The sequence below is a fragment of the Pseudorasbora parva genome, chromosome 22, assembly GCF_024679245.1.
Source record: "Pseudorasbora parva isolate DD20220531a chromosome 22, ASM2467924v1, whole genome shotgun sequence".
In the NCBI taxonomy this organism is placed as follows: domain Eukaryota; kingdom Metazoa; phylum Chordata; class Actinopteri; order Cypriniformes; family Gobionidae; genus Pseudorasbora; species Pseudorasbora parva.
Genome location: NC_090193.1, coordinates 4474862 through 4502849, shown reverse-complemented (window position 1 = coordinate 4502849; position 27988 = coordinate 4474862). Strand labels below are relative to the sequence as shown.

The following is a 27988-nucleotide window of genomic DNA, read 5'->3' as shown; positions in this document are numbered from 1 at the left end:
TTTAGTTGTTATTTTATATGCTGCATTCTGTCTCTAGTCTTTCTATCTCACTCTCACTCTCTCTCTATCTCTCCCTCCCTCCATCTGCTCTCATCCCTATCTGTGTCCATCTCATTTAGTCTTTCTCTCTGGAACTCCATTTTGCGATATGTCTTCACTTTGGTCCGGGTTCTTTTATTTTTAAAGTGCTGGCACCCTTAACTTTGTTTTTAATGGTTTCCACAGTGACTTTTCTCTTCCTCTTTCACTCTCTCATGTACTTCTTACATTGTGTTGCCGTCGTCATCCAGTCATTTGCATGAATGACGTTTGTATTTCCTCCACCAGCAGCAGAAACGACAGTCAGAAAACTAAAGAGGGAAGAGGAACCAGGGGCCTTTGTGGTGAGAGAAGGTGCCACAGTCACATGTCACTCACTCGTTCTTGTCACCTCTCACTGTTCCAAGGGTGGCTTTTTGTTTCCACGTTTTGGATTGAATTGGACAACCTTTAGTCGCTGCAGTGTCACCGTTAAGTTCTGGTGAGTGACCCATAATTCCACTATCATAGAGCATTCAGGATGATCGTCCACATCAGTTTTGATTAGCTTGAATGACTCTCATAAGTGTAGTGATGTGATACAGAGAGTATAAAGGGATGTGAACAATACAAATAATCGTGTATTTAACTTTCATACAAACTTTCTGCAAATGTCCTAGTAATGCATTTTTGTAACACTTTATTTTAAGCAGTTTTTAGTGTAGTTACACGTTAATACATGTACTTACTGTAGTAATAATAGTTAATAGTGCATGATTACAAGTAACTAACCCTAAACCAAACCCTAACCGTGACTTTATAGTAAGTACATGCAGTTAATTAATATGACTCAGTACTTAAATGTGTAATTACAGTGTAACAAAGAAACCTTAAAATAAACTGTAACCATTTTGTTTTGTATTAAATAGAACTGTCTTTCTCAACTAAAGGCTGAAATATCTCACAAGCCAATTATAATCATAAATCTGCAATCATGTGATACAAAACTAAAAAGATTAATGATTAAAAGATGAATAAAGTAGAGCGTCTTCACATTTTCATAAAGGTGAAAATAATCGAGTGTAGGTCCTTGATGCTATCATTTTTCTAGAAATGAGTCATAACTTTACCACCGCTGTTTTTTGCTCATACTCCTCTGGTGCTTCTGCAATATGCAAATATTGACCATGTGTTTGCATTAAATATGAGATTGTAACTCTCATGAGACTTAAACTCTAAATGAGACTTAAAACAATAGCCATCTTGGATTGCCTTCATCAAAATGTCCATGATTAACTGATCAGAGGAAAAAAGAAAATATTCATCAAATAACATTCTGTTGAATTGAGCAAATTCAACCAGTTGTTTCTGCTGGTATACCATTTCCTTTTGAAGTACAGAACAGCTAGCCTGCTCTGATACACATTTTGTAGCTTCTACCCACTCAGTCCCCTAAAATGATGGTGATTTGTAATAAGGTGTGTAATCTTGGTTTCTTTAGCTTCCTATCACCTGAATTCCAATTCAAATAGGGGGAAGAATCCTTTGATCCAGAGGAGTTCAGGCCTAATGAAAATAATAATAATAATAATAATAATAATAATAATAATAATAATAATAATAACAATAATAAAACTGTTTCTTTTTTTAGGTAATTAGTGAGCTCCGTCTCCCAGCATCACAAGGGTTGTGTTACCATGGCAACTAGCAAGCAGAGCTTTGTGAGAGCTACAGAGCCTCAGTGTTCAGTGTCTGCACAGAGAGAGGAGGAGACGCGTGTTCAGGCCCCTCTCACGACTATGTATGTCCACAACGTTCCTGCCCCTGGCCTGCAGCCATATCCTCAGGCCCAACCTGGAGCCTTGCAGGATGCAACGGTTCTACCACTGTTCCTGCCAGGGATGTGTAGCAACTCGACTCTGCCCTCTCTGACACTGCATCTTCCCAGCAGGGATGCTTTGCAACAACAAAGGCTAGTGGCTCCGGCAACCTCGGCCAGACCTAAGCCCACCGGGAAGCATATTTGCCCACACTGCAGCAAGGACTGTCTGAAACCCAGCGTGCTCGAGAAACATCTCCGTTGCCACACAGGAGAGCGACCATATCCCTGCACTACCTGTGGCATTTCCTTCAAGACGCAGAGTAACCTTTATAAACACAAGCGCACACAGGCTCATGCACGCCTTTCCAGCGAATCTGACAAAGGCACCTTCAGCAGCCAGGAGAGCATAGAGAGTTCAAAGGACAACTGTACCATTCCAGCTTCTGAGATGAATGACGGAAATTCAGTTAGCAAAGAGGTTCTTTCTGTAGTCCCAAGTCAGGCAGACTCTACAGTGCCTGGCATAGAATGGGCATTACGCAATGCTGCCATGGTTGGATTTAGCACAACACCAGCACTTCAAGACAAGGTAAATACAAAAACTGTGGAGTTATCAGTCGGCATGAAAAACAACACGGCTATCCGACAGAGTGAGAATGGATGTACGTCGTCGATTCCAAATCGTACACCGCTTCAGAGGCAGGAAGCTTTCTTTTCCAAGCCATGGGATTCCCCCAGGTCCCGGGGAAAGTCTCAAAGCCATGACAGTACAGACTCTGGCTTCAGTGACAGCAGTGAGCATCACTCATCCAGCAGTCCTGGAGCAAGTTTACATGATCCCAGTATGGAATCATTTAAAGAAACCCCAATGGAACAGCAAGAACCAGGTGCCTTCCAGACACCAGAAGATGGCAAAAGCAAGGTGTCCAATCAGGAGAAGCAGAAGCTGGAAGAACGTATTTCAAGGCTTATATATGAGAATAGTGTGCTGGTGGACAATAAACAACTGGAAAACGTGCGTCCAAGAAAGACAGTATTGTCAAAGCAAGGAAGCATTGATCTCCCTGTGCCGTACACTTATAAAGACTCCTTCCATTTTGAGATAAGGAGCAGCAAGCACATCTCAAGCTCTCAAAATCAAGACAGACGAGGTGGAGCAACTCATAGCTCTGTGCCTACACAACACTCCACTAGCGTAGAGCACGCTCCATTGACACGAAGCAGCTCTTTACCCTTCACTATGGGCGGCAAACCCACTGATGGAGCAGTGAATTTAAATCTTAGCAGAAGGTGTAGTGCAGGGCATGTTTACCCATTAAGATCGTCACATCAACAAGCTCAAGGTCATCGCTCACTAGTTAGGCAGGTTGCGGTAGATTGTCTGCCTACTGCCGAGGGATCCCCGGTTGAAAGAGGCAGTATGAGCAGCCTTAGCTCAGATGGAGACAGCACTGATTTTGGAACGGAGCCATGTACAAAAGGAAACTACAGGAGGAAAGCCCGGAAATTTGACTACACAAAGTGGCACACATACAAAGGTGGGACGTTTAGAAAACTCTACAATACAGAGAAAGACTGTCCATTGAAGATGAAAAAGACTGCATCAAGCTCGGAACAAACAGAGAGCCTGGAAACTCAAACTAGCCAACAGAAAAACAATGAATCTGTGTCTCTGAACTTTACTACCTGTTCTGCTGTGAATGACCTTAAAATGTCTCATACCAACTCTGGGAGTAATAACGTGAAGGGGGCAGACGTGGAAAGAGAAGAATCAGCAATACAACACATTGACTGCCGTATACCATCAGAGAGGAAGAAACAGCGCACAGGGAATGATGTTCAAATGCTCAGTATTGCAGATCCTAGAACTGGACAGGCAAATGGAAATCTGTGTGGTTTAATGAGTCAAGCTCTTTTGTCAACGTGTGCAACGCAGAGTTCCATCACAGTTCCAGCACAAAAGGTCAACGTGCAAAATATCCACCCGCAGGGCAGCTTCATACATCAGATCTCAAATCCAAGCCAGTTTCTTGGTAATACACTTAGCCCTGCTTTTTGTTTGATCAGTGTGAGTGGGACATCTGGCACCCCGTCTGGTTCTATCAGCAGCCCTACTGTCCCTGAAGCCAAGACCAGCTTTCCTCCAAAGTACCAGCTGAAGATTCCGTGTTCCACAGATGGAGTGTCAGCCTCTTGTTCTGACTCCACTCATAGCACTTGTTCAACCATTTCAGCTCTGAAAGAAAGCCGGCAAACTACAGTAAGATACCATCGTGAGAACAGCGTATTATCTTCAAACCAGAGTCAGGGGGCTTCAATAGTCACAGCCTTTGACCAGAGTAATCAAGATGTATTGTGTACGACAACCTCAATGCCTATGCTCTCAGTTTCCTGTTCAGGGCTGACTCAAACAAACAGTTTATCCAAAGTTTATCTGACAAAACAACAGTCTACCACGCCTACACTCGTTTCTCCTATGCTGCCTCAACCAGTACAGTATCAAGTGTCTTTGTTGCAGAGCAACTGTGCAACAGGAGTGGTGGAAAGCCAGTCAACAGTTCCTGTATCATCTGTACTGCATCATCCTCTTAAAGTTTTAACAACCTCAGAGAATGCTCAGCCTTTCACATCAACGAACACAATGTCAACAGTGAGTTATTGTTCTGAACCTGATCTACAGATCTGTCATCCAGTAACTACGACGCATACAGTTCAAAACCATCCTGCCTCCCCAGTGAGTGAATCGGGAAAAACTCTTGGTCTTACAGCAAACACTGTGTTTGACAATACTCTAAACAGCCCTGCCTGTAAAATGGCCACAGGAGGTGATCTTCAAGGGTCAGAAGAAAAGGTGACGGTACTAAATGGCTCAGCACAGGCTCAGAACACATTTTATGTGCGAACAGCTGATCTCCAAATCGTCATGCAGCTCATTTCTGATGAACAGTTAGCACTGATAGAGCCTCACATTGAAACAACAACTTCAGTTGCCCTAACAAACCATACATTGCTTTCACACGAGGCATATAGCAGTGATGTGAAGAATGTGTTCATGGCACAGGAAATGGTACATGATGAGATGAGAAAAGGGAGCACTTACAATTTTTGTGAAGCTGCAAGTTCAGTAAAAAAAGCAGACAGCTCTCAAAATGCTAAAAACTATGCAAACGGCAGCCCTCAGTGTGCTTCATCTGGGTCACACCCACAGACCAAGTTTCAAATCACAGCCTCAGTGGATTACAATAAAACTTCAACTGGAGAATTGTATGAACCACAGAAGATACCTGAGAATTTCCAGGAGAAAAAATCTGCTGAGTTTGAGATTGCTGCAGAGTCCCATCACAAACCAGTGGCTGGAGACGAGTCGCATTTAGTGGACAAAAGCTGTTCTAGAAGAGAAAATGACAAAGAGCCCCAAAACTGTTCTCCTCATAACCCAGATTTGGTCAGCTCCCCTAATGATCAAACATTCACGGAGAAAATGGAGTCAAATCACGTTAAAACCAAGTCAGTGGACACAGATGAAACAGAAAAACTTGTGTCAGTCACATTATCAGAAAATGGAGAAACAAAGACAACGACACAACTCAAAACTTGTATTTGTAAGAAAGATACCTTAAAATCCACAACACAACCCATTCAGAACAAGCCATACTGGACCGTATGTTGCAGCTCAGATTTAGATAAAAGAGAAATGAAAGCATGCGACACAGGTGAGCTCAGCGGCATGCATGGGACCCTGGCGACTGGTCCAGGACAAACACCTGCAAAGTATGAATTCCAACAGGCCTTTGCTCTAAGCCCAGATGACTTTGGGAATGACACTTATAGTCAAATAAAATCATGCCCAACGACTAACAGGACATCGAAAGTTCATAGCATTCTCGAAGACGGCATTAAATGTGAAGATGTCCATACACGCCATGCCAATCTGGATATATTTACAGGTGGGAGCAAATTCTTATTATACATCTCTGCAAGGTATTAATGTCATGCCTTTTAGAGTGCAGTGCTTGCATGTGATAGAGAAACCGTACTTAGATCCCAGCTAACAATGTTCTCAGAAGTTTGGCTAACTTTCTGGCAAGGTTCTCTCAAAATAATGAGCAAATGTTTTTTAGCATTAATAGAATGCTCGTTAATGTTCTCAAATGCATTAATCATGGAACATTTTAGTTGGATGTTCATTTTATAAGTTTAAATGTTATTACTTGTTTCAGAATGTTCAGAGAACATATAAAAGTAACTTTCTAATTATATTGGCAAAACTTAATGTTCCCTTAATGCTCACATGAGCAAGAAATAAAAGTTTTAAAACATTTTTAAAAACTGGACATTTTGATAGTTTGGGGGAAATTCAGAAATAGCACTTTCATTTCATAATGAGACCGTTAGCAAAACATTTTTAGAACAATACATAGACTGATTTCAATGGGTGTCATAACATTTTCTCTCCACAAGGTGGCAACAAGAGATCAAAACTTCCATTCTGTCTACCTTACTAGACAAAGCTTTATGACAATGCAGACTTCCTCTTATTTTTCTAATCTTCTAATGCACTCCATGCAATATAAAATACCTCATTGTCCGATTACAGCAGCACAAGAGAAATATTATTATGTCAAATCATAATAAAAATATTACCAAAATAGTTCAATCCTTTGACAAGCAGTCAAGATTTGAAAGTGGATGAGTTCAAGTAAACCTGGCTAAAAAAGTATTGTCATACTTAGTTAAAACAATCTAAGAAAGGGATAATTGATTATATCAGTGAGCACTTCCACGAACACTTAATCTCATCTTTAAAAAAAATATATATATATATATTCTCTATTCCCTCTCTATTCTAGCTTATGCTACTCTGGGTAATGTCCAAAATGTAGTATTTCAGGCACTTTTTGTGATTCTTTGCCTTCACGATTTTCCATGCTTCCTGTATTCTTCAGTTGTAAGTCTTTGGATGAAAGCGTCTGCTAAATTAGTAAATGTTTCAGAACTCACGTTTTAGTATTGGCCATAGAAACTCTACTAATTACGGTGTTGTTTCCAGTACTGTATGTCAGCCAGAGACATTGCAGATTGGGATGCAGCACTACACGTTAGTATAATTATGTGGAAAAAAAGGGGGAAACTGGTAAACTATTCTGTCTTGCATTCTCAAGTTGTGCAGCGAAAGCGGTTCACAAGCAGAATCTGTTTTGAATTCAGTAGGATCACCAAGATTTTAGTGTGAGAGGGTGAATCTAAGGTGAACATCATTAAGTTGTCATCACATTCTCCACGGCTTTTTCCTGTCCTAACCTTTGTAATTCCTCTGTATTCCTTCAATGACCTGATGTTTCTCTTATTAGAGTCACTTGTTAGAGGGAAACATTTGATCCTTGCCGTCTTTACGGTGTAAATAGCACTCTTAAGAGATTCCCTTTCACTAGGTCACAGGTCACCCAAATTAGTCATAGTAACAAATATGAAAAAGGTCAAGGGTGAATAAGAGAGGCTTAGAATAAACAAAACATACTGCCCTTTCTATTAAGCCTCTTTGTAAAAACATTCTTTTCTCAAAGCTAAAGAAAACGCTCAGAAGGTGTCTATGGATGCTTCAGTTTAAGAGAATTGTCAATGAAAAAGTTGATCAACAGCAATCGTCCGAACTGGTTTTGACTGGAATGGATTTGTTTGATCAGATGTGTTCAGGGGATAGACAGGGTGCTCAGTAGAGGTCACTGGAAGGTGGGACCCACCAGAGCAAAGACCCAGGGGTTAAACGGAGATTTTGTGCCTGTCTCCATTCCAGACAGCTGACAAGCAACCTAAGAGCCAAATGTAGCCTCCTTTTCGAAGCAATGCTGCGCAGAGGCGTGCGCAAGAGTTCAGCCAAACCAGTCCCACCCCAGAGAATCTGACCGATTGTTTTTCATCAGGACAATCGTTTTTATATCTCCACCGCCATAATATATAGTAGCATATGTTGGTCGGTGTGCCTTGATATACAATGTGAAACTGTCATGTAATTTTTTTCCTTCATTTGGCTGACATTTGCTTTGCGATGAGGCATAAGTTCCAGGTGGCTGAACGGCAGGAATCTGAACATCAATTACATACGTTTTCTGGCTGTAACATTCGTTTTAAGAAAATCAGTTTTATGATTTCTGTGACCAGTTTATTCGTTTTGCACAAACACATTTTTAGTTACCATCAAGCCTATAAAAGTTAACAAAAACAGCCAGGCATGTGCACACATCGTGAATGGTCATTTATAAATGATGCAGAGAAAATTGCATGGAAATGCAGGAATAATTAAAATTAGTATAATCAGTCAATACGATTAAAATTTACGTGCAATGTGCTCGACATTTTTTGGCAACAAGGAAGTGAAGGAGATATTTTCGGTCACATGCTACACTATGAGTTAGTTATAGACTAGGAAAGACATATACATTTAATAAAAACATAAATAAAAATATCACGGTGTATTCCAAATCCAAATGTTTTTGGTAATTTTAATACACATTTTGTAAAATAAATACCTCGAAGACCAAAGACATCTCTGTGTTATGCATAAATGACAGTCCATTTAGGGGACACGTATTTTCTGTGTATCTGCATATTGTTCATTACTGGCAGTATAATAACCTTTTGCCTGTGTTTTAGGTTGATGTTAGCAAGTTTTATAAAAGACATAGAGAAAAAAGCTGCACCTTTCCATAAAGTATTCATAATAGTCACGGCAGTGCATCCGAAAATAAGGTCATAGTAAGAAAGAAAGAAGTTGAAGATCAAGGAGGACAGAAGCAGAGGGCAGAGATGAAGAATATAAGTCTTGTAGTGATAGTGATTGTCCTTTGCCAGAGGTCAGGAAAGGGTGAACGTGATTTCACCAAGTACAACGTTGCAGGATCAACATCTTTGCTGAACCTGGAACAACATTTCAGTTAACCAATCAGATTTGAGTTTACAGTTTATGTCAAGTTTAAGGTTACAAACAGGGACAGGTGCTTCCACATCATTGTCATTTACCAATCATTTCCCTATGCTTATAGGAATAATTTATGGGATGAGTTAGGAATAGGATTAATACTACATTTGTGGACCAAAATGTTGTTCCAGGATCAACAAAATGCGTTGATCCGGTTGTCTAACATGGCGAGATCACAGTGACCTTCAGGAAATATGCCAATGCTTATTGAACTCAATACACTGCCAAGCAGAGATGCTTCAAAAATTATGACATGATGTTCAGAAACAATGTTAAAGATTTTTTTTATGTTTTTTTGAAACACTAAGAAATGGTTTCACAACTTTCCAGACTTTAACTGTTTGTGTCAAGTTTAAGACATTTTCACATCTGAGTTCCAGATGAAATATAGTAGCCCAAGATTAAATGGAATGTTAATAAAGCTTTTTAATGTGTTTTTTTGTTTTTGTTTTTTGAAACACTAAGAACCTTTCACAACTTTTCAGACAGTGAAAAGGCATTTGAATGTGTGTGACATCCGAATCTACTTTTGCTAGTTAAATGACAAAAAAAAACAACAACAACAAAAAAAAAACAGTCTGCATGGCAGGCTCATGGTCCAAAAGGGTTATCCCTTATACCTTAAAGGGATACTTCACCGCTTTTTCATATTAAACTATGTTATTCCCTTAACTAAAACGAGTTGATACATACCTCTCTCGTCTCGTAATCTCTCTGACGCGCGGTGACGATCTGATAGCATTTAGCTTAGCCCACTAAGCCCAGTTCATTCTCTATGGTACCAATCAGAGATCAAGTTAGAAGCGACCAAACACCTGCACGTTTTCCCCATTTAAATACAGTTACACGAATAGTTGAACTGATCAAGTATGATGACATAAAATAAAACGTGCCGCTTTTCTAAGCAGATTAAAAAGAAGAACTATAATGTATGGCGGAATAGCACTTCTGAGAGTACTTCGACTCGACGCAGTAAAAAGTCCCGGCTGAAACATCCTCCCTCTCATCTCCCCCTCACTCTCTCATTTCTGTCAATAGGGGTCAGGCCCGGAGTGGCCATCGGGAGACTCGAGAGTATTCCCGGTGGGTCACTCAGTCCGCTCATGAATTGGGCCGGCAGACTCGGCTGCTTCATTTTTCTTTTCTCTTAATTTTCTGTGTATGTCTATGTGTGTTTACTTACTGTGTGACTGATATAACAACACCGCTAATTACACTAGATTTCAATTTAAAGCAGCGCATGATCATTAGACCGTGCATAAAAAAATGCTTTCTGTTGTCAGAGCTCTCTCTCTCTCTCTCTCTCTCTCTCTCTCTCTCTCTCTCTCTCTCTCTCTCTCTCTCTCTCTCTCTCTCTCTCTCTCTCTCTCTCTCTCTCTCTCTAAACTCTAGCGCGTTGGTGTACTCGGCTCGTTGCCATTGAGAAACAAAAAAAAATCGTATTTTAAAGCTGTGGAGAGAATAAGCTAATTGCGGAAGGATAAAATGGATAGTAAAAAGTTGCCAGGGGGAGCTGAAAAAGCCAGGTTAAAAAAAAAAGGGTTGGTCTTGGGCTCCTGGGCTGAAAATGAGTCCCACTCTGTATAAATTTGCGTCATCGGAGGAATTATTCCAGAAATAAAATGCATAAATCTCTTGTTATCCTTAAATATATGTTATAAAATAATTCATTTTCTCAAACTGTGATTTCATAATTTTCTCCAGAGTGGGTTAAACAACATTAAAAGTAACACTTCTTTCATATCATTCAATGTTATACCGTCCCATACTCTAGTCAAGTGAAAACTGGGAACTGCCCTCATAGGAATTGACATACAATAAGATTCTGAGGAACCAAAAGATCAAGCGGAGACCCAGCTTCAAGGACAGACTCAGACTCTAATATATGCTGCATTTAATAATTCAGTTATTGTTCTGCCCTCAGGGTCTGGGGAGGATGGTACCCTCAAACACCTGGGGTTTCAGAGGGATCTTGGGACAGAGAGCAAGGAATCGATCCCCAAAGAACCTGAGAGTGGAGCTGGAGATGGGGAGAGATCAAGCATAGAGCTGGAGGACACGAACAACACACACGACTCCACACGGCACGCCTGCAAAGATGATGGAAAACTAGACAAAAGAAAGGTGAGAGAAAAGAAGAGGGGAGACCAGGGATGGATGTAACACTTTTTGTTCGAGCATCAGTAATTCAGTGGCTGTTTGTGCTAGATGCCTCAAATTTGAATATGGTAGCCACATTTGTCAACTATGAAGAAAACTAACCTGGATGTAGATAACTCTACATAATTACAGATTATATGAGTTAATGTCAAATAGTTTAACTGTTACAAACTACCCCACTACTATAACACTAGCTGGGTAATTTACTGTAATTTTAGTTATTTACTGAAATAACATCCACACTATCCAATTTTTTTTGTATAAATATTGCTGAAGAACAATGTAAAAAATGTTTTATTACTGACATTAAATACTAACATACATTATATTATATATTTTTTTAAACATAAAATGTAGTTCAAAACAATTGCTGCACGTGTTTGCGTGAGTGTGTGTGGAAGTATACCATATTCCTGTCACATAAAACTTTCCGTTTCCATGGTCAACCTTTTTTTATGTGACTTTTGAGATGTTGCCTAAAAAACCCTGGATTGAAACATCAGAATTCGCATACATTCTAATAATGTGCACAAAAACTTGTGCGTTCAATTGAGGCAGATCATTTTTTTAATCTGATAGCATTACCTATGATAGCATAACACTTTACTAAATAAATCCCTCGATACGCCACAAAAAAAACTCACGTGACTTTGCCTTAACAGAGAATATGATTGACTTTACTCATTGGAATCATCATAGGGGTTGGTTGTAACATTTTTAATACACTGTTTTTTTACAATAACAGTTACAAAGTTACAGTTAAAAAACAGCCATAACAAGGCTAATTGAATTAGCATGTGGGTTTGTTAATCAAATTAAACTGAAGAGAAAAAGTTAAATTATATCTACAATTCAATGATTGCTATGCAAAAAAATATCTTAATGAAAAATTGTACTTTCTTGCCTGATAATATATTTTTTGGGTTATAAAATCTACAAATTTGCTCACAGTCACATGCAATTTCCCAAAAAGAAGATGTGAGTTATTTTTTTATTGATGACGTTACCACAGCTCTTTTCTGACCTGTCAAACCTGTCAAACAGTGTTACATCTAACCCGTGTGACAACACTCCCCGGTTTCGCCTTTGGAGAAAAGAGAGTCATGACACACCAAACACTGACTGTGTCGTCACTCACACATCGCCAACACTCTGTGCCTGAGGAAGAAGGTCTATATTCAAAATCAAAAGTGCTATTAATATATACAACCCATAAACAAAGAAGCATTTGCTTACCATTTTGAATATGAATAATATTGATTAGTTGGTCTTAATGTTTTTAATTCCAGACACCTTGTCTAAATATTTGCACATTGCAATGCATGAGATAAAAAGTAAAGAAGGCTTCTGTGTGTGCCCTCTTGAATTCATCATTTGCTCACTTTTATGACTTTTGCTCTTCTTCTTCTTGTGCACTTGCTCACTAAGCTGAACAGCCAATCAAGGTGATCTGTCTTGCCCACTGACCAATGGCGGTTCAATATCCTCAATTGGCCAAAATTCCACTGACTGGTCTAACTTGTGCAAAGGGTGCAGAAAATTTTCATCTAAGCTATCAATCCAACACAAGTAACTAAATATCAAAATAAAATGAATTACAAAATTAACTGTATCAACTTTATTACTGATCTGCCCACATTGTCGCTATATGATATATTGAAATGAGCTAGATGACATCACCATTTTCTCCAGAACCACTGTACAGCCGAATCAAATTTTGTTGCAATGTTTTCCTGTTTAACACTGTGAAGCTGCTTTGAAACAACCGTCATTGCAAAAGCGCTATATAAATAAAGATGGCTTGACTTGACAAAAACTGAGCTGACTGACCCTTGCTGATGACCCAATGATGACCGATGGGTCTGGTGTGTCCTGGCCTTTAGGTGAAATCCTGCAAAAACCATTTAAATCCCAGGATAGATGTGGAACACACAACCGGGTGTTTAGAATAACACCGAGGGCAATGGCATGACTAATTACAAATTTCACACTGTGGATAGCCAATAAGTCCCTTTACTTGGATTGTGCTAAACCTGTACGGATAGTGACTGTATGTCTGTTCTTAAACTGAAAATGTACTAGTCCATATAACATATATTTTAGTGGTTTATTTTGATGAAATACTAAAAAGTCATAAAGCACTGGATCACATTCACTCAAAAGACAGTGTTAGACGGCGGCCCACAGCATAAACCAGCCAGCCCTAAAGTATACTTCTTTTTTTATGCGTATGCTAGTGTATGCATATAGTCAATTGCATAGGCTAGATCCAAAATAGCATACTTCTCTATATAGTAGGCGATTGTGCAGGCAAGTGTTTTTTGCTAGTTTTAGCCTGACGCAGTTTTAATTTTCACATCCAGCGCTTGATTGTTTAAATATCAAATGCACTCGCACCCATCTGTTTGCACATGTGCACGCTGGTCTGAAAACCAGGTGTGTTCAGGAGCATTTCTATTTTGAGGAACTGAAAACGACTGCGTCATTGTTCCCTGGACAACATGGTATATAAGCATAAGTGACTACACTGTAAAAAATGATCGTGATTTTAACGGTCAAAGGTTGTAAAAATGCTACAGTTAAAAACTGTTATTTGGTTAACACAAAGTTTCCTTACTATATACGGTGAATAACTGCAATAGATCTAACCTTATGCCAGTGAAATTTACAGAAAAACAATGTAATATCCCAAAAGAAAATTATAGAAAACCCAAAAGCATATATTTTTTGTTTGAATCACAGTGAACTTTTGTAAACTATTAAACAGAATATTTTGTTATATTTACAACATGTGATTATAATAAAATTGTATTTGATAAAACTACAAATACTGGTATTAAAAACCTGTACGTTTTTTGAGAAAATACTGTAAAAACTAGTTTGTTAATTTGACATGCAAATATTGTTGACAATTACAATTTTTTGTTAATCTTAAAAATGTAAGTCACTTTACACGTTTATGCATTTAAAAAATGTCTAAACATGTATTTGTATTGCATATAAATGTTCCATGCATTTGGATTATGTAATTTTAACAAACAAATTAATCAACTTACTAAGAATCATATCTAAGAATCAGTAATAAAAATCTTATTTGTAAATCATTTATAAATGAAACAGGTAAGATTTATTTAATTATATTAATAAACTGAATGTGACTGATAAATCCCAGTTACACGTAAATTAAACAGTTAAGATTTATGTAATAGTACACAGAAAAATCGCAGACGTTAAATGAACACTTCCTAGTGTTTATGTGTGTGCTCACTAATGAGTTAAAGTACCATTGAAGCAGTGTTGAAGTTAATGAGATAATTAAGAGATGATTGAACATTAATGATGAACACCTGGTGATAATGAGCAGAATCACTGAAGGACAGAGAAACACGAGAACTACAGCTGACTTCAGCCACAGCTGTAGATGAAATCAACTGAAGATAAAAGAAGACATTAAATCTCTGAAGATCTCATCAGAGGATTAAACAACTCCACAAACAGCATTACCAGCTTCACACATTACTAACCAGACTGACTTTATTTCTGTGGATGTTAATGTTTTATTGAAAATAATAGTTTTATTTGAAGTCACCATGATGGTGAGAAGTGTTTGCTTTAGTTGGGCTCTTGACCCTTGACTCTCCAACATTAGTTTTCTGGCTGCTTTAACTGTGTTTATAAAGCACTTTAGTTACAGCATGGAAAGTCAAGAAAACACATGGTCAGATGATTTGTCTCTTTGTTCATGATTATATAATCCTCATCTAGTGATCACTGGTCTTGTTCAGAGTCTAAGACTCTGTTTATGTGTTATTAATTTTGTTTTCTCATAATAGTGGCAAGTTGATTCTATAGCATGAGCACTGTTGTGGCAATCTAATATGCAGAATTTAAAAAAAATAGTGCACAAAAGGTTTTAATCTACAGCAATCATTAGACACAAACAGATATCAAGAATCAGTGTATGAATCTCAACAATGGTGACAATCAATGAAAAGCTTAATGCTGCAGTGCATGCTGGGTACCACCAATCAAAACTCTCCAATGAGTCCCAGCATGCATTGCGGCATGAATAAATTATGCTTCTGAATTGTGTTTTTTTTTTTTTTTTTTTTTTTTTGTCACCATTGCAGAGATGCAAACACTGATTCTTGATGTCTGTGTTTGTCTAAATAATGCCGTAGATTAAACCTTTTTTTTGGTCCTGCAAATTGTTTGATTACCACAACAATGCATGAGTTTATAATGTATACCACAAGGCTTTTATTACGCATACTACACAATTAACACATTACCTCTATAACCAGAGCATTAGAATCTGAATGAGCTCAGTGATTCAGCCACTACAGGATGATTATATAATCATCATTAAAGAGCCAAATCACCTGGCCATAGTTTTTGACTTTCCATGCCATAACAAAAGTGCTTTACAAACACAGTTAAAGCAGCCAGAAAACTAATGTTGGAGAGTCAAGAGCCCAACTAAAGCAAACACTGCTCACCATCATGGTGACTTCATAAAAAAACTATTATTTTAATTAAAACAGAAATTACAACAATAAAATCAGTTTGGTTAGTAATGCATGAAGCTGGTAATGCTGTTTGTGGAGTTGTTTAATCCTCTGAGATCTTCAGAGATTTAATGTCTTCTTTTATCTTCAGTTGATTTCATCTAAAGCTGTGGCTGAAGTCAGCTGTAGTTCTCGTGTTTCTCTGTCCTTCAGTGATTCTGCTCATTATCATCAGGTGTTCATCATTAATGCTCAATCATCAATTAATTATCTCATTAACTTCAACACTGCTTCAATGGTACTTTAACTCAGTAGTGAGCACACACATAAACACTAGGAAGTGTTAATTTAACATGGGTGTTTTTCTGTGTACTTTTACATAATTCCTAACTGTTTCATTTACGTATAACTGGCATATATCAATCATCTTTAGTTTATTAATTTGTCTATGTAAAAATAATCCAAATGCATTGAAAATGTATATGCAGTTTACATACATACATCTTATGCTTTACATTTTAATGTAATACTTACTGGTTTTCTATTTATTTTTAATAAAAATGAAAAAAAAAACTGTGCCTCCTCTAACCACAGACTTAATTTTGAATTTCATAGTGCGCATAGTTTCATAATTTTCTGGTAACCACAGCTGCCAGCATTTTCCTGTAAAAATAACAGTTTTTTGTAGTTTTTTTTACAGTGTACACTGTAAAAAAGATCCCCATAAAATTTACGGTAAAAAACCGGCAGCTGTGGTTGCCAGAACTTTACCGTAAAAAATACGGCAGTAACGTTTAAGGTTTTACGGGACAGCAGCATATAATTTAAAGGTTTATAATGTAATAATTACGGTTAAAAAACATTTATTTTACAGTTCAAAACAGTATAATTTAAAGGTTTATACATTTTATTTTATTTTACAGTAAAATACCGTTAAATTTACAATTTTTAGAAGTGAAAAAGAACAGGTCATTGTGTAATTAACGGTGAAAAAACGTAAATTGACATTCCCAGAATTCCCCACGTGACACTTCGCATTTGATGCATTTTCATTAAATTAACTGTTTCTTCTTAGTTTTTTCTAATCACTTATGTACATTAAGGTTTTATGTTACATCTAATGTTGTTAAATTAATGTTTATTGCATTTTTAAAACATCATGTGTGTTACCATGATGGTGTTTGGTGTTTAGTGTTTGTGTGTGCACCTTCTATATGTTAATATTGTCCCTCCAAAAGCTGTGTGTGATGAGCTTTGATTCATCATGTGATTCTCATCACCACTGTCATTGGTGATTGTCAAATTATATAAAAGGAAAATAACAGATATTAGCATTTCAATTGTTTCAATTGAAAGTTGGTCATTTAATATTTTGTTTCAATATTTTTTTTTTTTACCATTATTGTTTTATAGTGTACTGTGTACACATAATTATTTCTATATAAACTTTCAAATTATAGGGTTTTTAACTGTAAAATAAACCAGTATTAACCGTAATTACCGCATTAAAAACCTTTAAATTATATGCTGTTTTCCCGTAAAACCTAAAACGTTACTGCCGTATTTTTTACGGAAAAGTTCTGGCAACCAGAGCTGCCGGTTTTTTACCGTAAATTTGATGGGTATTTTTTTACAGTGTATATTTGATTTCATGTAGGTGTAAACTCGTGAAACACATGCGGGTGCACGCACATATAGTCTGCTTATTACACACACAGGGACACTCAGCACAACTGATTATTAAAATAGGGCCCTATGTGGCAAAATATGTATGTCCAAATTCACAATAGTAGGCAAAATGTACCCGGATGACCTATTACTTTCGGCGAGATTCGGAAGTGTGTTTACAATGGACACTTTTCTATACCATGAGGCGATGGGAGAGGATTTGTGAATGGCAGTGAAGTGACACAACTGATACTGGTAGGTCACTGTAATGCAGTTCGTTGTTAGGAAGAAGGAGGGAGCTGGTGAACATTCAACACTTTAATAAATAAACACAAACTGAAAGTGAAGCAGACAGCCCCTCAACCTACTAAAGATAATATACTCTTTGGGATGCAGCCATAGCCTTTCAAAGTATAGGCTACTCCATATGATAGCGTATACACAAACACAGGCTCGACAGAAAGTTTAATCTTTCATCAGTTTTCCTCCGTAAGTTAAAATGGTCGATAAAAATGTCTTTGAATTTTTTTAAACTAAAGTTGATGCTATTTTATAACGTCTTCACACAATGTCAATGTCAATGCGGGCGTCTGTTGTCCCTGTTGAAAAAAACTGCATATGCTGGTTAGGTATGTTTTGAAGCATGGCAGCTGGTTTGAGCTGGTTTAAGCTGGTTCATAGCTGGTCATGAGCTGGTTAAAGCTGGTCAAGTGCTGGTCCTAAGGAATTAGCTCCAGCTCAAGACCAGCTTAAACCAGCTCATGACCTGAGTAGCCTATACAAAGTGGTTGCAAAAAATCTGACAAAACGGAGTATACTTTGAGCTTCCCATGGTAATATGAAGTAATTGTATGTTTCCTTTGACAGGAAATGTCTTGTGAGGAACAGCAGACCTCCGCTCAAGGTCACCGTGATGTGTCGCTCAACATTTCATATCCACTTCAGCAGGAAAAATTCAGAGATTCAAACAATCCAGAAGCATCTGTTGGCACAAGCATCCCTTCACAAACACGTCAAAATGAAAGTCAAGGGGAATATGACAACAACACCAGCGTGGCTGAATATTTGGAGAACAGCCCTTCTCGAGAGACAAGCCAACAGGAGACATCCTCACTAAGTGCGGCAGAAAAATCCCATCAAACATCCAGACATCCCCTCTCAGTGAATACCATGCAAAATGAGTTCCAAAAGGAGACACAGACAAACTATTGGGTTTACTCCAAAGGCACCCACGTTCAGTTGCACACGTCACAACACAAAGCAAGTGGCACAACTGTATCAGCCAGCGTTTTGCAAAAAAACTCTGGTGAGTTGAAGATCGAGACTGTCAACACAAGTATTACTTCATCATCCAGTGCTGGGTCCAGTTCTCTCAATGCGTCAAATCAAATCTCTGGTCAAGAACTGCAAATATGTCCCCCAGGCATACATAGCAACTCAACAGAGCCTAAACTGTTCTATGCAGGCAATAATAGTTACCTGGAACATGAGGACAGTAACAGCAGCAGTGATGATGAGCAAAAACTAGTCATTGAACTTGAGTAAGGTGTAAGTACACACAAAACTGACAAATCAACCCATTCTGACTTACAATTGCCACTAACCACTAACCGGCGCTTCGAACAACGACTGAAGTTTGACATCACAACACCGCAAGAGCGCTTAATAACCAGGGATGCAAACTAATAACGTTTTCTTGACCTGGTTTTCTTGGAAGCCTTCAGTAAATTTACATTTACAACTTTGTTTTTACCGATACAGACGAAAATGAAAAGACTGCTTCAAACAAAGCTCAGCTTTGAAAAGAGAAAAGATACAGGGCAAGAGAAGGAAACTGGGGAAAATAGAAAGAGAGAAGATGATGGGAATGAGACAGAAAGAGCAGGTAGCCCACTGTGCTCAGAATAGAAAAAGCATTAGCCTACAATATATTCCGAATTGCTACACATAATGTGATTCTTGTCTGTGAAATCCAGGCTAAAGTCTCATAATCTAATATTGAGATTAGGAGCTTCACATTTTGATTTCACTCATTGGTTATATTTTCACATTGATTTCTATCTTTGACATGATCTTACGTATTCAACATTAAATATATCAAGGTTATATGTTCAAATAATGTTCTTTACATAATGTAAATCACACAAATTTACTTAAGCTTGGTTTTCAAAGACGGAGTCACACATATGTCGTCTTTGGCTCAATTTAACAACAAAACAGATTTTCTGATTTTCTAATTTGGAGTCTAATTTTTTTGCAACATTTAACCAGATTCTCATTTATAAAAATCTGTTGTCTTCTTATAATAATTTATACTGCACACTGACATGGTTTTAAAGCTACAGTTAGCTGATTCTTTGATTTTCTTATGTCTTAAAATGCATATGTAAAGGAGGGAAATGTTTTTTTTTTTCAAACCCTCCAAAATTCATATTTGGACCTTGGTATTTAGAAAATCCTGGGTACGGCCCTGCATGCTATGACTCATTAGTTAAGCATTAGTAAAGAGTTAATTCATCATTTATAACGCATTAATTGACATTGATAAACAGTTTATAAATACAGATATAAATGCTTTATTCTTGATGTATAAGCATATCTATAATGTGTTTAATAATTGTATTTTCTTTGTTCGATGATCGATTTTAAAATTTCTGCATTAAGTATTATATTATTTACAAACCAGTTATTTAGGAGCCATCAGTGGTTCATAATAACTCATTTAGAAAATCTAAGTACATGATTAATAAACTATTTAAATGTACATGTATACATATTATTATTTAGAAATATTAATAGATGCTTTATTATTTTATAAATCAGGGCATAAATTAACAAGGCATAAATCGCCCTCACTTGAAATGAGCTCACAAAAAAAAAAAATTTTCACTGAAAACTAATAAATGTTTTACAACTACCTGAATTAATCATCAATTATAGTAGGAATACATGTTAATATATAATTTATTCACACACTGAGTAACTATTACTATATAAGTGTAAATAATATGTATAATTAGTTTATTAATCATTAACTTACTAAATGATCCTACAAACCGCTGACAACTCCTAAATAACTGGTTCGTAAATAATGTAATCATTTAGAAATTAAAAAAAAATCATTTATAAAGTATGAGTAGCTGTATTTATAAACTGCTTATAAATGTCTATTAATAATTAATAAATTATCAATTAACTATTTACTAATGCTTAACTAATTATTCATAGCATGCGGTTGTTATAGTGGTCCCCAATATTTTGTTCAGTAAATGTAAACGATTGCTCTAGGAACAGACATGGCATGAGGAACAGACTCATTTAATCATGACCCTATTTGAACACTGATGCTGAAATCCTGCACATATTCAAAAACTGCCACCTTAAAGCTACACTGTGTAACTTTTTTAGTTTATTCTTAGCTAAAAACACGTAGTTCTTTCAAACATATATGTGCTCATTAATGTATATTTTCTTCTTTCAAGTAATAAAGTATTCTCGTAAGTTTATAATATGCCATTGAAAATACATACGGGTGAGGGGTTCGAATGCCGGTCGCCATGTTGGCCCTCCATCTTGAAAGTACAGTAGCCAAAGAGGGACATACCCGTAAATTCAAGCTTCGCCTTTGGCGTTTTAACACTCGATGGCACCGTGTCGAATGTGAAGAGTGGGATTGTCATGTTAATCTTGGACTAAATCGTCCACCGTAGGAGTTAAAACGAAATCAGAATGGAGAGGAACAGAAACTATTATTCACTGGATGGTCATAAACCTTTACACCGCTAGATGGGGGGAAATATCACACAGTGGAGCTTTGAGAAGCTCTACCACAGCTTTGATGTCAAATGCCACTTGCTTTTTGGACCAATTGTGTCATGGTAAATTTCAGTATTTCAACTTTCATACTGTAAGTTTCCCTTTGTTCCTCATATAGAGTACTACTTTCTAAAGGCCCGCTCACACCAAGGATGATAACTGTAAAGATAACGATAAATATATAGTTATAAACATTATTTTAAATATAAAAGAATAGCAGAGTTCACACAACATGTATAACGATACCGGCACAGAGAAACTATATTGTTGGATTCACTTTTAGAACGATTTTAAAGCCGAAATTAACAGCCAATCAGAATCCATCCTGCTGTGCTGAGTTTGAACATTTAAAATAACAGATAAGCTCGCGCTTAGACAGGACAATAAACAGAACGATATGTCCGCAGGCGTAGTTATCTTTATGGTTATCGTTCATGTTGTGAATGGGCTTTAAAGGTGCTGTATGTAAGTTGTTGACTGTACTAAAGCATAAAAAACACAAAAACTTTCACTATCTGCCAGTCTTACATACAGCACCTTTAAGTCTTTTTTATCCATAAGACATGTGTGGCTAGGCATGGATTCAAATGCAGCATGAGTCATTTTGGCTTTAGTGCTTTTCATTTGTTTATGTTTTCAAGTAGTGGTTTGGCTTTGATTCACAAGGAAAGTGAGAACAAAGAGAACATATTTGTTTGTGCAACATTGTGTGTGTGTGTATATATATATATATATATATATATGATTGGATCATTATTGCATGGATTATTGTGTTATGTTATATGTTTGGCAACAGTTCTTCGAACCCCAATTGATGGAGTGTGTAGCTTTTAATTTCTTAAAGAACTGGAAATAACATCACAACATTAATTTCCATCAATGTGCATCCATTTTTGTTCCAGATGTTGTATTGCCAATGCAAGAGTCAAGCACTCTGTTAAGTCTCCTCCAGCACACCCCAAAGACTTTTGACAGTTTGAGCCTGATGATGAATCTTGACATTGTCATCCTGGAATATGGCCATGCTGTGTCTTCCTACAAGCTACACACACTCCATCAATTAGGGTTCGATGAACTGTTGCAAACATATAACATGCTAGAAACAATAATCACTGCAATAATGATCCAATCATTGACTTTTAAACATTTGCCTATTTAAATCCAAACAGTGACTTTTTTCTCTTTTTTTCGGGCAATGCGTGTGCATGTTACACATAATATAATTGGCTTATGTATGTCAAAATATTATTTTGTATGAATGAGTTAAGAAGTTAGTCAGACCAAGAAATATAATGAACTGCAGATTTTGTCTTTTTACAGTGTATGAAGCAGTTTTAATCATCACACAATGCAGTTTTTTGGGTTGTCCTATGATAGCAAAACCTTTTCTCAAATTCACACACAGGCAATCTTCATTATTTAGTTCGTGCCCACAGGTGCATCCAGGTGCATTTCATGTAAACACAAAGCCAGCCAGTTCCTGCATCCTCACGCTATACCGTCCATCAACAGTGCTGTGCTGTGCTGTGCTGTGATTCATAATGCATTTCACTGCCCTAGGAGTTTCAGCTTTTACTGAAGGCACCTGGAGAAAGCACGCAGTGGGATGCACACGCTCTTTTCGAGAGCACGATCTCTTTATGTGACTCACCATGTCTGAATAAGCATTAAGCCTTGGCCCAAGAGTAAACGCTCACAATGGGGTTCCACAGAGATCAGTCACCCAGCCATCAGTGAGTCAGCCAGTGGGAGGCCAATGGCAAAGTGACTAAAAAGACTTTTATTCATCATCAGACTTTAACCTTCCTGAACTGTCATCAGTTTTGACTGAATGCAGTTGCTGCCTTAAAGGCATTTAATGGACAGTGGCTGTGATTATGATCCTTGTGTAACCATAAATGTATATTCAAGTTTTTAAATGTTTTTGAATTGAGCTGATGTTTTTACATGCTGATATACTGTACATTGTGTGCTTTTTCAAGAGTTGTTTAGTTGAGTGTAAATCGAAATTCTATTAAAGTCATATGGTATTGTATGTATTGTTTGTCTTTACTGTACTTTCTCCATGATTAATCTCTGCTTAATGCACAGCAGTATACAGCACCTCAACAGCAATAAGGCAATGTAATTTTAACATTTTACATTTTAAAATTTTAAGATAATGTATTTTTTTTAAAGTAAAAAAGTAAAATAAAATAAAAACATATTACACCTCAAATTATTTGAATAAGTACAGATCCTTCTCAAAAAATTAGCAGTTTGTGATAGAGTTCATTATTTTCCATAATGTAATGATACAAATTAAACTTTCATATATTTTAGATTAATTGCACACCAACTGAAATATTTCAGGTCTTTTATTGTTTTAATACTGATGATTTTGGCATACAGCTCATGAAAAATTCTCAAAAAAATAGCATATCCTGAAAAGGTTCTCTAAACGAGCTATTAACCTAATCATCTGAATCAACTAATTAACTCTAAACACCTGCAAAAGATTCCTGAGGCTTTTAAAAACTCCCAGCCTGGTTCATTACTCAAAACCGCAATCATGGGTAAGACTGCCGACCTGACTGCTGTCCAGAAGGCCATCACTGACACCCTCAAGCGAGAGCGTAAGACACAGAAATACATTTCTGGACGAATAGGCTGTTCCCAGAGTGCTGTATCAAGGCACCTCAGTGGGAAGTCTGTGGGAAGGAAAAAGTGTGGCAAAAAACGCTGCACAACGAGGTGACCGGACCCTGAGGAAGATTGTGGAGAAGGACCGATTCCAGACCTTGGGGGACCTGCGGAAGCAGTGGACTGAGTCTGGAGTAGAAACATCCAGAGCAACCGTGCACAGGCGTGTGCAGGAAATGGGCTACAGGTGCCGCATTCCCCAGTTCAAGACACTTTTGGGCTACAGAGAAGCAGCACTGGACTGTTGCTCAGTGGTCCAAAGTACTTTTTTCGGATGAAAGCAAATTTTACATGTCAAATCAAGGTGCCAGAGACTGGAGGATGACTGCGGAGAAGGAAATGCCAAAATGCCTGAAGTCCAGTGTCAAGTACCCACAGTCAGTGATGGTCTGGGGTGCCATGCTGCTGGTGTTGGTCCACTGTGTTTTATCAAGGGCAGGGTCAATGCAGCTCGCTATCAGGAGATTTTGCATTGCATTGGTTTGTGTTTAAAGGGTTAACAGATATTTCCGTAAAAATGACTGGATAATTTACGGGCAGAAAATTACCAGTACATTTTCTGTTTTTATTTTTTACAGTGCAGCTTATAGGAGGACAATATATACAAGGTGCACAGTGTCATTCACACAAACACTAAACACAATGATGTTAACACACATTAAATCTAAAAAATGAAATAAACATTAATTTTACAAAATTAAATATAACAAATCCGTAACGTACATGTCGGGACATGACCAGAACAAAGGCAGGAGACACTGATTGCCGTCAATTAGAAGCTTTATTGACTTCAAACTTCGATTAGGAAAACCCAATAACATAAAACAGAGACATTAACCCTTCCTCACGGAGGTCCCTTACAAAACCTGACTCAAACAGACAAGATGACTCCTATTATACTCCGGGATTCAAACATTTCATAATAGAGGAATAGACAGGGTATATACATACACACATAAATGCATAAACAAACCATAATATTAGAAAATAAACATCTTATAACATTTACATAAATATTACAAGAAACAAAATACAAATAATAAACACTACAGTACATTTAACCAAATAAACAAATAAACAAGTAAACAATGAACCCCTTATCCTACTGGGAAAATAGGCTATGCCTACACTACCCAGAATCCCTCAGAATGGCATAAAATGAGGAACAGGAAGGCTGCGCGTTCTCTTAAATCCCACCAGAACCATGCTGCAGCCATGAACCCAGAGACAACAGGTCCATTCTGAAAATGTAATTATAATGCTAAGATATAAATTCTAAATAAAGTAAATAAAACTAAAACTCTTGGTGTTCTTTCTCTAATCTAATGTGCACCTTTAGACCAGAAAAAGTAACTGCAAATCATATTTAAACAAACATTAACATTTATACACGGGCATTGGTATCTTTCATTTTGTCAATAAATATATATGAAGTTTGCCCACAGCACAATTCCTACCAGTTTTGAAAATGGAGGACCTTCAAAACCTTGAACACTAGCAACATGCTTGTGAGAGATCAATAGGAAAACATGTAAGATTGTGGTGGGGATATTAGGGGAAGATATTATAGAGGAAGAGGTAGAATTAGGAGAGTCTCTTACCAACAAACATGCCATTTTTTATATAATAATTTCCACGGTTGTCTATTATGGTGAACAAACATTTAAACATTTTGACCAGGGTGGCTCACACAAAAACACTTTTTATTTTGGTGGCATAGGATAGTTCACACACTAACTCCTATTTATTTAAGGTTTTGAAGCATGAATTCAATGTTTTGGGTGATTAACTACATGTTTTTCTATAAAGAAAACAGTCCAAAAACAGTAAAAGTAATGGTTGTATATTTCCTCTAGAAGCTGTAAGATTGCACAAGCCTGGGTGAAGAGAATGCCTTCAGAAAGAATAGGATCCAAAAGTCTGAGAGCACTTGTGAAAATACTCGAGCTGATGTGAACAAATCCTGATTATCAGATCAGCATAAGATGAGAATGTCTCAAGAAATCCTGTTCAAAGGAGATTAATGGCTCAGTGATATTGATTAATTATTTAATTAGTGACTTACAAAATCTGAAATATTTGTGCATATATATATATATATATATATATATCTTTTAATATATATATATAATATATATAATATTTTTTAAATTGTTACAGAATTCTAAAAGTGGAAATTTTGGTTGGGAAAATGGAAATCCTTACAACATACAAATGTAAATTATTTAAATAAGGACTAAACATTACTTTATTTGAAACTTTTATTTCTGGAAAATTAAAGGCACAATATGTAAGAAAGCCAAAACTACTAGAACAATGTTAAATATTTAGTCGACTTGTTTACTTACATTATCCCAGATATTTTCAAGAATGATTAATTCTAGAGAAATAAGCGATTCGTGTCCGTGCATCACCTATCGATGACATCATACCCGTGTTAACCTTGGAAACACCAAAGGCGCTTTACCACATTTTTTATTAAACAAGGAAACAACAGTTTGCCTCGACAGAAACTAATCATTGTTTTCCAGCTCAACACAGTTAGTCTTATTGTTTATATCTGATTTTCTTGATTTACCGCGAGTATACCATGTTTTACCACATCTAATAATGATCTAGCTTACTACTAGGGATGCAACAATACAGTTAGTCCACGGTTCAAAACATACCTCGGTTTTTAACCACGGCTTTTGGTTCGGTTCGTTTTTTTGCTATTAGGCGACAGAAACAGAAAGAGGTTAAGAAGAAAATGTTTTTATTGCAATATTCTTTCTTTATTTTACTTAAAAGATTTGTAAAACCTTACTTAAACTTAACTTTACTTAAAAAAAAAAACTTGTACGCATTCCTGGTGTATTGTATAATATAAAATAAATAAATAAATACACACACATATATATATATCAGTGGCGATTTCTTTAAGACTGCAAGGGAAGCTCGGCTTCCCTTATAATGTCACAAAATTAATGGTCAAATATGTACTATTATATTAACATTGTATTGACTAAAAATGCGTTAGAAAACGTTTATCTCAAAGACGAGTTTGTTCAGAATCAGTTACATATAGCAGGTCGGCTGACTCGATATCCTTCTCATACATTCCCGCAGCGTCACAGTGCATTTTCCTATTGAAGCGCAGCGTCCATTGACTTCAGTGGGGCTGCTTTGAACGGTTTTTTTCAGCGCTTCGAAACTAGACGGTCATTGGATAAACGCTGCGATTATGTCCCGCCCACGGACGCTCAGCGTCTCTGGGAGTGAATGGGGAGTGGGCTGGCCCGGACTCCGAGCTTCTGCGTGATGATTGGAGGGTCTGCATCTCCTTTTGACTGACAGCGATTCTGTGCTATAAGGAATCACTGAAGCTATTCGCGCTCACTCCGCTCAGTCCCATCGCGGATTTCTCAAGTTCAGTCGAAATAAAAACTGCTGCAACCTATTTTTTTGATATTTGCTTGGCGAAATTGCTTGATTTTCATCATACATTTCACACAATTATACACCACATTCCTTGTTTCAGTTTTACAGAGTTTAATATTTTTTTTTAGATCGTTCATTCATTCACAGGGTAAAAGACCATTTTAGACAATTGGCAATTTAGACAATTTAGACAATTGGCCGAAAATGAGCTTCCCCTCTCTGACAGACCAGTAGCCGCCACTGATATATATATATATATATATATATATATATATATATATATATATATATATATATATATATATATATATATATATATATATATATATATATATATATATATATATATACACAGCTCAGAAATGTACAGTAGCATTCAAGTATAAAATTGAATGAATAAATGTAGGCTAAAATAAAACTACATAGTCTTAAATATACAACATTGATTGGAAGCTACTGTACATACAGCAGTGAGTGATTTTTCTCTTTGTTTTTAGTTGTTTTATTAAACATAATTTTAGAGGTGAACTTTCCCTTTAAGGACAAGTGTTCACAATCACTGCGCTGCTCATCTCATATACAGACACGCAATTTTACTTTCACTTTAGATATAACCGACTGTGTTTATATATTTTAACCTTGTGTGTATTTGACAGTATTAGACTACAGTAATCACATGTCTGACAGCTGCACGCGCTCAGCGCATGTAAAACACGAATGAAATGTTTAACCGGCAAGGCTTTAAAATGCAGCTAAACACCCCTAACTTTAGTGCATATGATTGGATATTTGTAGCCTGGCTCTGCCCTCCTACGTACTTCCGCTCAATTTTCATTTTCCTTCAGTACTACGTCTGGGACTGCTGTGTAGTCTTAGGTTTTCTCCGAACAAATTTTTACCGGTCCAAACAGCGAACAG

The 27988-nt window shown here is 37.0% G+C and overlaps 1 protein-coding gene across 1 annotated transcript; it reads left to right on the top strand.

The window, feature by feature from the left end:
• Positions 1-19: 19 nt before the first annotated feature.
• znf831 (zinc finger protein 831) lies at positions 20-23003 on the top strand. Its single transcript, XM_067431580.1, has 4 exons — positions 20-520; positions 1670-5787; positions 10741-10940; positions 18020-23003. Exons 2-4 carry the CDS (start codon positions 1716-1718, stop codon positions 18695-18697), a joined length of 4950 nt encoding a protein of 1649 aa, XP_067287681.1. The 5' UTR covers positions 20-520; positions 1670-1715; the 3' UTR covers positions 18698-23003.
• The last annotated feature ends 4985 nt before the right edge of the window (positions 23004-27988 follow it).